The 16,257-nt window shown below is 27.3% G+C and overlaps 1 protein-coding gene across 2 annotated transcripts in view; it reads left to right on the top strand.

Annotated features, from left to right (window-relative positions):
• LOC135925085 (laminin subunit beta-1-like) overlaps positions 1-15,460 on the top strand; it is a 47,407-nt gene extending 31,947 nt beyond the window's left edge. For both annotated transcript variants that reach the window (XM_065460248.1, XM_065460249.1), the window contains exons 18-32: positions 493-653; positions 1,106-1,339; positions 1,505-1,773; positions 5,053-5,149; positions 5,537-5,728; positions 6,282-6,462; positions 6,712-6,896; positions 9,565-9,803; positions 9,916-10,101; positions 10,346-10,534; positions 11,734-11,897; positions 12,714-12,855; positions 13,141-13,317; positions 14,819-14,975; positions 15,148-15,460. In XM_065460248.1, coding sequence (XP_065316320.1) covers positions 493-653; positions 1,106-1,339; positions 1,505-1,773; positions 5,053-5,149; positions 5,537-5,728; positions 6,282-6,462; positions 6,712-6,896; positions 9,565-9,803; positions 9,916-10,101; positions 10,346-10,534; positions 11,734-11,897; positions 12,714-12,855; positions 13,141-13,317; positions 14,819-14,975; positions 15,148-15,287 — 2,713 coding nt within the window. In that variant the 3' untranslated portion in view covers positions 15,288-15,460. The remainder of the gene's footprint in view (positions 1-492; positions 654-1,105; positions 1,340-1,504; positions 1,774-5,052; positions 5,150-5,536; positions 5,729-6,281; positions 6,463-6,711; positions 6,897-9,564; positions 9,804-9,915; positions 10,102-10,345; positions 10,535-11,733; positions 11,898-12,713; positions 12,856-13,140; positions 13,318-14,818; positions 14,976-15,147) is intronic.
• Positions 15,461-16,257: the final 797 nt, after the last annotated feature.

Below are 16,257 nucleotides of genomic sequence, written 5' to 3'. Positions count from 1 at the left end.
AATGCCATAAATTATCTGATAGTAATAATTATTTATTCATGAAAAATATCGTATTATAAAAATTTAATTTATTTTAAGACGTGCATAAATATGTAAACGTCAATCATAGACATGATGGAGCATGTATTCTAATATCCACTGCGAAATTTGTTTACCAACAGACTTATATATTTTTTTCAAACACCTATTTCAGATTAGTAAATTTTTTTAGTATCTTTTTGCAAAATTTTTATTTTCTAACTAAGTTTTAAAAAACCTTTTTTTGAGAAATTTCGGCAGTTTTAATATGTTTCGCTAATCAGACTTATACTAATATTTAGGTAAAATTAGTAACTTTATATTTAAAACAAAAAGAATGATAAACTCATTTATTAAAAAAACGCGTTTATATTATAATATTTTTATATATTAAAGTGTAATTATTTACTAATATTGTTTTAAATTTTATAGGGCTTTTATATTTCCTACTTTTAATTGCACAAATAAAATCAGATGTGCCCCTTACTTTTACGGAGATCCTCGCATTCAAGTCAACATCCCTTGTCGGCCTTGCATGTGTCCTGGCCTGGCTAGTGACAATCAGTTTGCCGATTCGTGCTACCTAGACCCTGGAACCCGAGAAATGGTATGCAGGTGCAAACTTGGTTATTCGGGTATATATCAAAAATTATATATTTGTTTTGTTTTTGCATTTATTTCTAATACATAATTTACATTCGTCGATTGTTTCTAAAATAATTTTTTTTATATAAACGAGTTTATCATACCCTTTTAATAGAAATTAGAAATGTTTTTAAATTCATTTTTATGAAGTTTTATTATAATAAATAGCATTAACGTTGAACAATTTTCAAAAAATCAAATACGAGGGTATGCAGCATAGTCGAGTCTCTTATAAAAATCAAAAATATCACTGCCTTCTAAAATTAGAAACCATTTTCGTTTGTAGTCGTTTTTTTAAAAAAATAATGAATATAAAATAATTTTTTTAAAGAAACTATTATGGATAAAAATATTTTTGTTTTACTAACGATATTCCTCTAAAAATTTCATATAATTAATTGCATCGACTCAATCTCTCTGATTTTATAAAAATTAAATTAAGGCAAACGATGTGAAAAATGTTCACCCAACCATTACGGTCGCCCTACCCTACCTGGTGGAGCTTGTAGGCCCTGCTTTTGCAATGGGAACACTGATCCAGCTTCCATAACTCTGGGTAATTCTTGCAATTCTGATACTGGAGAGTGCACCAACTGCGGCTTCAACACACACGGCTTCAACTGTGAACAGTGCGGGGAGGGCTTCTACGGGGACGCCTTAAAACAGAGCTGCGTGGGTGAGTAAGATAAACTAAAACCAAACATTTCATTTAAAAAAATTAAACCAAAAACAAAATTGCGTTTCTTATTTTTGATTTTCTCAGACCTGGAGCTTGCATAAATTTTTAGACCATAATTCACATTTTTATTAAATTAATTTTTATCTTCCATCCATAAAAAAGCTTGCGTTTGTAACCCCTTAGGCACCGATACTTTCCTGATCTCTTCGTCCATTCCTTCACACAATTTTAATATCTCTTCCTCCTCTAAATCGAAGTCACTTCAAAATTACGTGTGCGATAAGTTGAGTGGTCAATGTCCTTGCCTGCCTAATGTCATAGGTCTCTCGTGTGACGCATGTCTTCCAGCTTTTTGGAATATAGCTAGTGGTAAAGGATGTCAGGCCTGCGATTGTTGCAAAGAGAGTAGCAACACCGATCAATGCAATTTGGTTAATTTATTATACATATATGTACTAAATTATAGAATTTAAATCTTTATGAGCATCATTAATATTTTTTAATAGAATATTATAATAATTAAACTTAAATAGGCAATGCAACTAAACATTTACCTGTTGACTTACTTTCGTTTTAATTGTTAGTTCTTATTTGTAAATCGTTTATGGTTGCTGGTTGCATTATTGTATATAGTATGATTAAAGATTACTTAAACTTTCTATATTTTGATAGTAAGTTTATAGAGTTATGTTTAAATTTAACGAAAGACCGATGGTTTTAACATTTTTGTAAAAATGTGGGAAATCCACAGTATATGATAAAAGAATGTCTGCTCCAGGTTTTAGCGATAAATTTTGGTTATAATATTGACTGCATTTATTAACTGTAACACAGGCAATGTAGAAAGTATGTTTAATTCTCTTATCAAATAAATGATTGGATTATTTAAAACTTTCTATATTATTATGGTAAGCATATAGTTTAAATTTAACGAAATTTGTTAGACCGATGGTTTTAACATTTTTGTTAAAATGTGGGGAAGCCACAGTATATCATAAAAGAATGTCTGCTTCAGGTTTTAGCGATAAATTTTGGATATAATATTGACTGCATTTATTAACAGTAATACAGGCAATGCAGAAAGTATGTTTTATTCTCTAATCAAATAATATATATAAAAGATAGGTTTAAAGAATATGCTTTAGCTTCCTGGATGCTGCCATATCAATTATATCATTATTTTTTATTCATATTTATTACTAATTTGCTATTCAGTGGTAGACTGACCATAAGACCAAGTGGACTTTTTTCCCACAAGGTCGCGAAGAAATGTTGATATTTGAGGCCACTAGAAGAAAATAATGTTCATAATTTCAATTAGTGATCTGCATCGGGCCTAATTTTTCAAGCCCGGCTCGGCCCGAATTTTTTTTAAAAAAGTTTTGCTGGCCCGAATCCAAAAATTTTTTTAAGACAATTTACTGGCCCGGCCCGAATTTATTTAAATATAGAAATTAATTTTTAGTCTAGTTCTATAAATAAAATCAAATATTTTTATTTTACATAAAAAATTCAATATAAAATGGATAAATTTAAATATATTGTAAAAATTTCCAAGGCCCGACCCAACCCGAATTTTATTTAAAATATTAGACCCGACGCAAACCCGATTTTTTTAAAAAAGAATTAGGCCCGAGGGCCTATTTTTGCAGATCTCTAATTTAAATATCTTTTATCATATAAGTCTTTTCTCTTATCTTATTCATTTTTTATATATTATATTATAACATAAATTTCCTAGATGAGTATCATTTAGTTATGTTTTTTTTGTTTTTTACAAAAAAAATCCGTTTCCGTTTGAATGAAAGTTTTCATTTATCTTTATTATTGTAAATCTTGTGCTCATTGGAATTAAATAAAACTTTAGGTACAATAACTAAAATGAATGAATAATTTAATCAACTTGGCATAGGCCTTTTATTTATACTAATAAAATATTAATTCACTGGTAAGCTTAGCACCTTCGAAAGAAAGAAGGAGGTGACTATTTAAAAAGCTAAAAAGAGTTGATTAAAAAAAAAATTTTTTGAAATAATGGGAGCAATTTTATATTTTCAAGAAATTAAGATATTTTATCAACTTGAAGAATCATTGAAGTTGCATAATATTCACAATCCATTTATAATAATTCTATAAATGGCTAGAAATTTAAATGTAAAGATCTATAATTCAAAGCTGCCAGATTGCCTCTAGATACAAAATGAAATGACAAAAATATAATAAATCGAACAAGCAACATACACAGCAACGAATGCAACAATGACTCTCGCATGATTCGATTTGCTCTTAGGATTAAATTATTTTACCCTATAATTATTCAAATTATAAAAAGTTTGACTGAACTTTATTCGGCGAATACGAGTTTATAACGAATGTGCAATATTTGAATCCGAGGCATTTTGATGAAATAAATATCAAAAGTAATTTGAAAAGGCCTTGGTGAAAGTTTTACAATTGACGAATATATCTAATTTAAAATTACAACAGGAATTATTTCCATTTATCTATATTTGCAAAAATTTAATAGTCGGAGTAGGTTAAATACAAATTATGATACTATTTTTAGTAGTGAAGATTGTGAAGTCTTATAATGAAAATATTGCATAGATAATTGCAATAACTTCAAGTGCAATACAAAGTGTAATCAATACTAAACATACTCTCAATAAGATTCTTCAGCACCTTATTATTCCCATAAGACCACAACTACACAATACTAGTATTTTTCTCTTTATTAAAAATATATGCAATATAATTGTAACTCATTGTTAGGACAAGGTTTTGATCCAAAGTAAAAAACCATGCATAGAAAATAAATCTAGGGAACCCACTTTTGCCAAAAATGGGATTATTGGGGGGGGGGGCTATTCCCACAAAAATGAGGCCGCTAGAAAAAACAAGGCGCATCACCTGTTCACCCCTGTAGCTACTTATTCAATTTTATTATAAACTTTTTATATTTTGTTAATAAAACATTCTTTATGTTCTTTGCAATCTAAGAATATATTAGAGAGAATGGCTTAATAATGATTACATCAAACATAATTATTAATAATCTTTATAAAAAAAATTCTAAACTCAAACATATTTTCTTAAATTATTATTAATATTTACAATACTATCTATTAGAGATCTGCAAAAGTAGGCCTGGCCCGAAGAAAATTCGGGCCAGGCCGGGTAAATTTTTTTTAAAATATATCTAAATTTATCAATTTTATGTTGAATTTTTTATGTAAAATAAAAATATGTGATTTTATATATAGAAAATAGACGCCATATAACATATATCGTTTATTTTGAGTAATTATAAGAATTAATTTCTATATTTATATAAATTCGGGCCGGGCCGGCAAAATTTTTTAAAAAAACTTCGGGTTCGGACCGGACCGGGCAAAACTTTATAAAAAAAATTCCGGGTCGGGCCAGGCTTGAATTAGGCTCGATGCAGATCACTACTATCTATTATTAAAAAAAGTAAAGAATTTCTTACAGCTCACTCAAAGTCACCATATTTATCTTTACTCATACATACCTTGGGCTAAAAATTTAATGAGGTAGAAGAGTTTGTAAGAAGTATATTTTTATTCTAACTCAATTTCAACCATGAATGGTGGAGTTAGAACCCTAATAATCAAGCGACTTTAGTGGATCAAAATTCAGAGTTTCTTTTTTTTAAAAATAATTTTTATATCATATAATCTATTTATCAGTTGGATGGCCAATGCAGATGTAAACCCGGGTTTGGAGGAAGAACTTGTTGTGACTGTGAAGACAACTTTTGGGGGGATCCTAAAGTTAAATGCTATTGTAAGTTGATATTATGACATTTTGAATTTATCACATTTAACATAAATCTTTATTTGAATAACTATAGAGTTTCAAAGGCGTAGAGTATTTTTATTTCAAATTATTGTTTATAGTGATTTATTGTATAAATTTATTAGGGATTATGGGGGGGGGGGTGTATAGATAATCAAGCAGATTTTCTCTACGTTTATGAAGTGTTTTAATTTATAAAAGAAATATGGTCATAAGAAAATACAAATTTAGGAATGACAAATTATTTTTACTTAACCCAAGATGCATATAAATTTTATAAAAATCTTAGGTCCTTAGCCATTTTTATCTTTTACCAAAATATATAAAGTGAATACAATTATCTCTTATTTAAAAAAAAATATGCAATCTGTTTAGCATGCCAATGCAATGATCAGGGCTCCACGAGTTATCAATGCGACAGAAAAACAGGGAAATGCTCTTGTCAGCCAGGTATGACGGGTGCTAAATGCGACATGTGCGATCGGGGCACGATTGGACAAGTACCTTATTGTAAATATTGCGGGCAGTGTTTTGGCGATTGGGATAGTGTTATCAAAGAACTTCTGAGTTAGTTATATTAAAAAAATTTCTTTTTAACTTTTTATTTTATTATATTTACTTTCTGTTCATTCTTTAAAATTTATTTTCTTTCTCCTTCCTTTAAAGATTTAAATTTGAAGAAATATATTCTTTAAAATAAGTATATGACTTAGGCCCGTTTACTTTACAATAAAAATAACGCGATGTTACTCAAGCGATGCATGGTTAACAAAAATAATGTAAAATTTTACAACTATGATATTATTTAGCGATAAATTTCTGCATCGCTTGTACGATATCAGGGCATTTCGCGCTTACTAACTAATGGATGATGCAGAGGCATTAATTTTGGTTTTTAAAAAAGTTAAGATATCGAAGTAATTATATTAAGAGTCCAGAGTGGTTTTCATCATATCGTTTGTTTATATCTTCTTATTTTTACTTTCAAGTTTATATATTTTAGCTTTTATAAAGATCAATCATTAATTTTATTTTGATTGAACGAGAAATGACGGAAATTAGTTTTCATTTTTTTTAAACTAAATTAATTTTCATAAATATTTTCATTTGAAAAAAATAGTTGAAACGGAATCACTTATGCTGAAGGCCTCACAGGTCAAAGATGAGGGTGTGGTGTCGACTTACACATCAACCTTTACTGCGATGGAAAACAAGATTAGGGACATAGAGACAATGTTGAAGGAAGCGAATGTTACTACCTCGGATCTCAACATCATATCGGTCAAAATAGAGGAGTTGAGGTTTGAAAAGGCTTTTCTTTTAAAACCTATTTTTGTTTTAAAGTGTAATTTTTCAGAAGCCTCCCCCTCTTTCATTTTTAACAAGGAACTAGCACAGTCCAATCCGACTTTAGGGGGTGGGCCAGAATTTCGTAGATCAGTACGCGACTTCTTTATTTTTTCTTGTATTATATTTTTTTAATTTATTATATTATAACTTCAGCATAATCTTTTTAAATTATCAATATTTTAATTTATTTTTTTGAAAAGGCAAAAATTGTCAGACAGATCTGACGACATAGACCAATTGATCAAAATAAACCACGATATATCCAAACAAATCGGCTCCTCCAGTGATAAGCTCAAAAACATTCAAAAATCGGCTCAAATTCTCAAAAATGAAACCAAGATTTTGGAGGAAAACACTACTAGAATACAGGAAGCCGATTTAGAAGGTACACTATTTTTATTAGTGATCTGCATCGGGTCTAATTTTTTAAGCCCAGCCCGAAATTTTTTTTAAAAAAGTTTTCCTGGCCCGAACCCGAATTTTTTTAGAAATTTTTGTCGGCCTGGCTTGAACCCGAATTTTTTTTATTCATCCCAAAGTAAAAATTATTTGTCCGCCCGATAGAAATGAATTTTTTTTAGCTTATAGTTTATTTTTTATATTTAACATTTTGTATTTTCTTAGTAGACACTAGACAGACAATTTATTTAGTATTTAATTATTTATTTTAAATAGTATCAAAAATACCTAAAAACAAACAAATAATAATTATAATGTAAAATTACACAACTATATATTAGATTCATTTAAAAATATCAAAGCATCAACATTTCAGACAGTCTATTTCTTCTAATAGCCTTCCAGTCTTTGAAAAAGTTCTCTCTGACGTTGTGGACGCTGCAGGAATAGCTAGAATTTTTCTAGCCAATTTCATCATCTTTGGTAATCTAATTTCATTGCTCCACCATTTTAATATATCTTTTTCTGGATCTATATTTTCTATATTCTCTTTTGTATTCAAATTCTTATAAATTTCAAGCTCATCTGTTTCTTTTTTTTTCAAATTTTTCCTCATTGTCCTCCCATCTTTCATATTCATTGTTTGATATATAAAAATAAGATAAATAGAACAATTTTAAATGTACCTTTAGATCTTTCCATAATTTGAGAAACGCCTTGTATATCCAAATCTATAATATCAATTGAAGGTTTACAATATTCTTCAGAATTAATTATATTTTTGACTGAATTTTCTACTTCTAATATTTCATTGATGATAACATTCTTAATTTTCTATATTTAGGGCATAAAAATGTCGCTATTTTATGCAAAATATCGATTTTAAATGATAATAAAAAAAAATTTTAAATTGGTTTTTATTTCATTATTTTGAAAAGTATCATTTAAATCCTCGTGAAGAATATTATTAAAGCATAGCAGTACTTTATATAAAGTAGAATTAATATCTCCTTCTAGTTCTTTAGTAGCTTTATCAAAAGGATGTAAAATATCAATCAAATTTTTTAAAATAGATTTCTCCAAGTTTTCCATTTTATTAATATCTCCCTTGGATGATAAAAAATTGACGATGTCATCATATTGGTTATAAATAGATTTCAACATATATAATTTCGAATTCCATCTTGTTTCGATATCTTGTAATGTTTTGTCTAAATATTGATTCATGCCGCTTTGTTTAAAATACATGGTTAATTTTTTAGCAGAAATAAGGGTTTGATATATATTAGAAGCGATAATTTTCAAAGATTGTTCCTTAAAGGTATTTCGAAGAACTGTATTAACAGATGTGTGCTACAATTTAATCTGGTGTATTTTTCTAGGGCTTTAATTATATTATCTCTTTGATCAGATAAATATTATATTTTTCACTTGATCGGGAAATATTCCAATTGCAGCAAAATTTTGTAGCATTTCCTTATGTATGTTCGCGGCGGTTCGGTTTTTTTTCTCTTCTTTAAACTTACTCGTAAATAAAACATGTTTATATAAGGTTTCACCTTCGATATAATGAATTGAACAGTTAAATAGGAAAACTTTTTAAAGGAATCTGTCCACATATCAGTGGTGGCAGAGCTCCGTCAAAACTATAGCATTTCTCGATAAAGTAGTTGGATGGGGAATAATTTCGCTACAGTCAATATTACTGTAAATGGAGCCAATTTGAATAAAATTTTGAGCCATTTTTATAAAGTCATCTCTAGTTATCGAATCAAAGGCACGCATGTCCTTGGCGCAATAATAGATCATGGTATCACATATTTTCTTTTTATTAGTTAAGGAAGAATTTATATCTATGGTTTTCTTTTGAATATATCTAGTTATTTTAGGAATAGAGGAATCGTCATTCTTAACGCACTTGTGACATCTTAAATAAGAATTTCCAGATGTACTTTTATATTGTAATATATTATTACGTTTTTGGCATTGGACAAATCAAGTTTTTTGTTTTTATCATCAAATATGTCTTCAAAATTTTCCCATATATTGCTTACCTAAATGGGGCTTACAAATAAATGTTCCATTTTTTATATGATTTTTCAAAAAAATAAAATCCATTTTTAAATTATAGTTAAATTTTATAAAATAAAATTTTTTAATTATTATACCCAAAATAAAAGATATATGACATGACATATGACGCCTAGTTTGTAACTAAATAAAATCAAATATTTTTATTTTACAAATAAAAATTGTTGCCGCCTTGTTCCTTAGAAAAAATTTTAAAAGTTTTATATATTTATTTTAGATACATGCCATATGGCGTCTAGTTTCTACAAATGAAATTAAATATTTTTATTTTACAAAAAAAAATTGGACCCAATTTATTAATTATATTTTAAAATTTTTTTCAAGGCCTGGCCCGAATTTTTTTAAAAAATATTAGGCCCAACCCGAACCCGAATTTTTTTAAAAAAAGTAGGATCTCTAATTTTTATACCAATGAAATAACTAATTAAACATATATAGCTTCTGTTTAATTGTTTTCCATTTTAATTCTCGTAATCTAAAATAATTACTTACATCTTAATCTAATATTCCTTAAAATTTATATTTGTAGAGAAAAAAATTATTTTTATATCCACTCCCCCTAGGCGCGTTTTCAATTATCCGTGAATCGTGGGAAAAAACGAGAGATTTAAAACATAACATTACCGCCTCCATGAAACTTTGCAACGAATCAAAAGAGATCAGGGCTAAGATTAAAGCCTTGAAGGAGACAAGCAAGGATAGTCTTGAATTGAGTATTAAAACCAATCAAAAAAATATTTCTGACCTCGACTCAAAAATTTTTCAGCTCAGGGACTCCAAGATTGGAGAACTCAATACACTGGTACATCTTTCTTTTTCACTTTTTATAGTTTATTGTTTATACATAGTTTTCATAAAATATATTTTACAATACACATTTCATATTTATACCATGATTATACACGGTAAACTAGATTTGCGATGGGAACTCTATGCCTTGTGACCCGGCTTGTGGAGGGGCTGGTTGCGGGGGGAAATGCGGTGGGCTGAGTTGCGATAACGGTGCCGCGACCAAATCGGCTAACGCACTAGAACTTGTCAAGGAAAGTAAGATCCTACTAGACACTAAAAAAGAACAAGCCCGCGATTTGCTGAAGAACGTGAGTCTTTTAATATTTCGTTGATTATTAACAAGATTGTTATTATAAGATTTTACTAAATACTTATGGGAAATTTATAGGTTATGACAAAAACACTTTAACGCCAATAACTATGTAATAATTAAATATAGTAAAATCATATTTAAATTTATGAATTAGGGAAAAAACAAAGGGACTGCCTTTTAACCTTTTTTTTATGAATTTTCCGAAACCTAAATGGAAATATTTTTTATTTTTAAAAAAGGTTGAATCAGCTGAAAAAAAATCTAAAAATTCTTTGAAAATATCGGAGAAAGCTTATAACAAAGCCTGGCAAGCTCTTAACTCTTCTCAAACTTCTATCGAAAAACTGCAAGATTTGCTTAACAAATCCGATCGGTTCCTGAGTTATCAAAACGCCACCCCTGCTCAAATAGAGACCGTAGCCCAAGAGGTTGGATATAATTTATTTTTGAATAGTTGAAAAAATAGTGATAATTATAGCGTCTTGGAATAAATCTCTAAATTCGCTGATTTGAAATATTTTGAAGTTAATTTCGCGAATTACCATAAATAAAGAAAATTAATTGATCATTTTATATTACAAGTACATTATCAAAATTTTGATATTTCATGTCTTAAAATAATTTGAAAAATATTAATTTTCAACATTTCTTTAATATTTATATTTTCAACTTAGAAACTGAATATTTTCAGGCTGTAGGAACAAATATAATTTACCTACAGAGATTCAATCTTGACTAGGCTCGGATTAATAATTTTTTTAGTCATGACGGTTTTTTTAAATTATGATCGAGGTTTTTAAAAGTTGAGAAATTAAAAATATGAGAAGTGAATGAATGTCATCCTTCACTTTTTATAACTGATTGATATAATTTTAATTTGGAATATCCCAGTTTATAATTTATTTATAGGCTCGGCCCTGTTTTGAAACTTTTTTATTTTTAATCCATTGATATATATATTATATTCACCGATCTCATTGGAATTCATACAAAACTTATCCGATATATATCGAGTTTGATGTACCATTTATCTTAACGATCATTCTTTGCTATCCAAAATAATAGCTTAATGTAAATTACGGGCAAAACAAAAAAAACTATAAAAATTTTCCCTTTTCCATAGTTAAGATGATATTCGTTGCATTATCACGAAAGTGCATTTTTTAAAATATTTTAAACCCTCTTTTTGTTGTGGGTAATATCACATTTTTACTTACTCTATCTTTTAAACATAGTTTATTTTTTTTATAAAAAACATTACATTTAAATTGAATTTTAGTTACCATTTATTCATTTCATTCAAATCGGGTTATAAACGATAAGTATCAAACCCGATTTGATTATTTGATAACTAATATCGGCACAGCATAATCTACAAATTTGAAATTTGGACTGGAAAGAATTTAGCCACTTTAATATAAAATTTTTTAAATTTACATTTCTTATATTTAGTATTTTCATCCGAAACTTTTTAAAAAATTTTTAAATGTAGTATAGTATACATGATTGATTATTATTCATCCACCAGTCTATCTTATAAAAGAAATCCAAATGAGTTCGCTCAAACTTAGATAAATTTTAGACAAGGCCTTACCATATTTTATTTAAACATTCAAATCTATAAAAGGTCATGAAGATGAACATATCTCTTAGTCCTTATGAAATTACTAACTTAGCCAACGAGATCAACCGTACCATTTTGAGTTTGACTAAGATCGATGAAATACTCACATCGACTCAGGCCGATGTTGACAGGGCTACCGAACTCAACACCAAGGCTTCAAAAGCAAAGTTTTTTTTATTGACGCTCCCCTATGTGCTAAACTTATTTATATTTTTGTTTGACTATCATGATAAACAGCACAATTTCAAGTTTTAAATTAGAAGTGTATCGATACCACTTTTTGGAGGCCGATCCGATATTGTCGATATTAAATTGATATTGGTCGATTATCGATCCAATATTACTAATCTGATTTTGTTATTTTCTATTATATTTAAAAAATATATACTATTATCAAATTTGTAATTTATTATTTTGACTTATTTATTTAGACTTATTTATTTAGTTATATTTATCAAGGTAGAAGTATATAAATATTAATAAATCATTTATTTATATAGTAAAGTCATTGTAATATTTTTTTGTCTCAAATGTATTTCTATCTTGTATTAGAGAATCCCATCTAGTTCATGATCTATATAAAATGTTAGTATATTTTAAAAATGATTAACTTTAAGATCATTAAAAATAAATTATATATTTTATTATATTAATAAATTTTAAAAAAATTTAATTTTTATCAGATCCAACTGGTAAATTTAATAATATCAGCCGATAACCGATATTTAAAAAAAAAGAAAAATTGGCCTGAATAAAAAATACCGGTACATCTCTAATTTAAATCAAATCAGGATTTGTTTCTATAGAACAGAGTTAACCAGATCTTTGATGTTCACGTTAATCAGATTTTGGTCTATTTTGCCAACACCAAAATGTGTGTTTTGAGATAAATAATATATTTAAATTTGATTATAAATCATATTTTGATTAAAGTGACTCAAAATAAAAAATAATAATACGTAAATTTTCATAAATTTATTCAGTGAGCACGCTAACGTAATACTTAAGATGGCCGAGAAAGTTAAGTCGGATTTGAACGAGAGCAAATCGAGCATGGAAAAAGCACAAACTCTTTTGGATAGAATATCGATTGGTATCGATAATACAACCAGAAATTTACAAAATGTAATTATATTCACATGAAATGTTTTAAAATTTTTTTTTATAAATGAGAATTTTAAACTCAAAATTTATTTAAAAAATACTACAATAAAGTGTGGTTACATTTATGTTATAAATTTTTGTCAGGATAATCCAACCTTTTTTTTAAAAAAATTTTTGAAGGGTTAATTTTATTTTTGCAATAGCAAGAATAGGGATTAAAGATTATAAACGCTTCTTTTTCAAAATGTACAAAAACTTTTTTCCCTACTTGTGCACATTTATCTTCTAACAAACGTAATATCACAGATGAAGGCGAACATTAATCCGACCCAACGATCGTTAGAAGAATCGGTATCGAGGATAGAGGATTTGAAACTCAGACTTAAAGGTATTAAATCTTATGTAACCAAATCCAATATAGACCTCACGACTGCTGCCAAACAATCATCGCAGGCCGACGCCTTAAGTAGTCAGGCGGAAAAAGTTAATCATTTCATTTTACTTTAAATCTTAAAAGTGTTACGAAAATTACAATCAACGATATATCGTCAAAAAAATTAAACTTTATTTTTTAAATATGGTTTATAATAACATCATATTCATTTTTTGGGGAGAGGTGGGAGGGGGGTATTAGCTTAAAATAATTTTACGAAACTGACAAATTAGGGGTTTTTATAACTTTATTCGTAATGTTCTATATTTTTTATTTAGGACAAATTTGATAAAAATATTATTAAGATTTTAAATCCGAAAAAACCTTTATATTATTTTCTACTGTCACTTAACCAGAACCCTTAATAATTTTTAGCAGCTGAACAGTAACCCTTTTAGTTTATTTTGTTTCCTGAACTGAACCCGATGCCGGCTCAGATCTCTAAATTAATATAGATGTGTATGTGCCATCTATAAGTATCTTATTTAAAGCATTTATTTTTTTCGGATTTTTCATTTTATTTATTACAGAGATTAGAAAGAAAAAAAGAAAATAAATTTAACGTAATTTATAATTAATTTTGCTGAGAAAGATTAGAGTGATAATTTTATTTTAACTGGATTTAATATATCAAAGATGCAACCTATAGTAAAATAGTTATATTTTTACTTATTTTTAGCTCACCATAGATCTAACATATACTTCAATTCTTAGTTACTTATTTTTAGTTTACTATCTGACATATACAATTCTTTTATATTGCTTCTTCCAGATCATATTTACTTATGATCAGACTACGATATATATGTATATCTTGTTGAATCTCGCCTTAAAAAATAATCACATTTTCATATATACTTTATTTTCTGGTATCACTTTAATTTCTACCATCTCCTAATTCCAGCAAGATAAGGGATATATTATATTATGTATAGATGATTATATTAATTACTGGCAGATAGTCCGTCAAGAATGATGGGGGAATCAGAAATTTATTATTATTTTAGTGGTAGGTGATTCAGAAATTTTCCATTATTTTTGTAAAATTTGTTATAATATGAAAAAATAATTGGAACATTCTAAAAATACTATGGTATTATTTAATAATTTCTTGGTCTTAATATCAACAATAAAAAATCTTTCATTTTTATACATTAGTATCAATTTATGATACTAAGTATTTAATCCTGATCCTGATGGGTGAGGGATTTTAGGGTAATAAATCGTAAATAAGGTATGCAAAAGAAAACCCTCGCAAGATTAAATTTTTTATCAAAAATTACAAATTTAGCTAAAAAGATGAGATATTATATAAACGGTGTCATAGAAATAGTATATTTACAAATATGTTCTGAGTATTTGTTCATGTTTAAGGGACTATTATATACAATTTCAATAAAATAATGGAATCGGAATCATCTCTCATAAAAATAAAGGTAAATTTCTGATCCATGCATCATAAAATAGTCAAATTTATGATTCATGGGTCATTCTTGAAGGGATATCTGCTAGTTTACTTATAAACATCCAATTCCATTTAAAAATATATAGGCATACAAGGATTTGGAAGAGCAATACGTCGAAGCTTCTCATAAAATATCACAGGAGATGGACGAAGATAATGAATTGATGAAAAAAGCTCATGACCTCAAATTTAAAGCTCAGTTGCTATCTCAGAATACTATCTCTAAGCTCAAGGAGATGGATGGTTTAAAAATATATTATTGCTTAAATTTTAAGGTCCTTCTGATTATTAAAAATCTCATTTAATAAATTTGTAGCGTATTCTCTACATCCTAGCCCTTTTTATTAGTTACTATTTTATTTTTATTACATAATAATTATTAATCTTAACTTTGTTATAATTTTTAACAATTTAGATTTACAAAAAAACTTGGACCAACATGATATTGTCTATAAAAACTTGACCCAAGAGGTTTCTGAGCTTAACAAATTAATGAAAATGTATTTGCCGCGAATCAATGACAAGGCTATGATGTATAGAACGTGCAATCCTTAATTTTTTTTAAAATATTATATATTTTTTAATTTTTTGTAACCACCTATTAAAAAAAAGTTATATTTAAATTTTTTCTTAGGAAGTATAAATAAAAGAATATATATAAGACTTTTATAATTTTTTTTTTTAAAAAATCTCTTTTCTGACATTGAAATCTTTTATTATAATTAATAATGCAACCTTTTCAGTGATTAAATAATCATGTTATATTTTCAATTTTAGTTTTTATTAAAAAAAAATATTATTTTTTATATATTTTTATTATTATAACTTATTCGCTTTATATAAGAATTGTGCATTTTAAATTTTTTAATTTTGTACATTATTATAAATAATTTTCTATTATTTTCATTTGATAGTAATTGTATTATTTATAATTTCATTTAAATTTAGTTAAATATTTCTATCGTTATTTTGATAATATTCTTTGACAATATTGTCTTAATTATAATAATTAATCAGTTTATAATATTTTGAAGACTAAAGTGAGATATTTTGTAAAATTCTTCAAAGAAGAACGAGGACAATTAGTTTTCTTTTATAATTTATTCAAATTTATCAATCATGAATAGAATGTATTATGAGAATAATTTTAATTTTTAATAATAAAATTCTCGTGTACAAATCAGTACTAGTTAAGTTCCATTTTTAAAAATGCAGATGTTTTACATAATAATTAGTAAATGGACAGAAATGTCCAATAGAAAATAAAAACTACAAAATTTTAAGAATTCTTTTAAAGGCTTAGAAAAAACGGATTTTTATTTTTTAAATTCGTATGAGCTTATTCACGCGTCAGTGGTTCTTACACACCCTAGGCTTCTCTATCAAAAATATGCGCATCCCTAAAAAAAGTAACAGTTGTAATTGTTCACTTCTACCACATAATTACTGCTGAATTTCCATTATTTGTTTTTTTCCTCTTGAATTTAGTTTTTTTATTTCAAATATGTAATATTGCTATAAAACC

The sequence above is a fragment of the Gordionus sp. m RMFG-2023 genome, chromosome 2 (assembly GCF_954871325.1).
Source record: "Gordionus sp. m RMFG-2023 chromosome 2, tfGorSpeb1-WG-v2, whole genome shotgun sequence".
In the NCBI taxonomy this organism is placed as follows: domain Eukaryota; kingdom Metazoa; phylum Nematomorpha; class Gordioida; order Chordodea; family Parachordodidae; genus Gordionus; species Gordionus sp. m RMFG-2023.
Note: the sequence above shows the minus strand (reverse complement) of the source record. Positions and strands in the feature narration are given on the sequence as shown.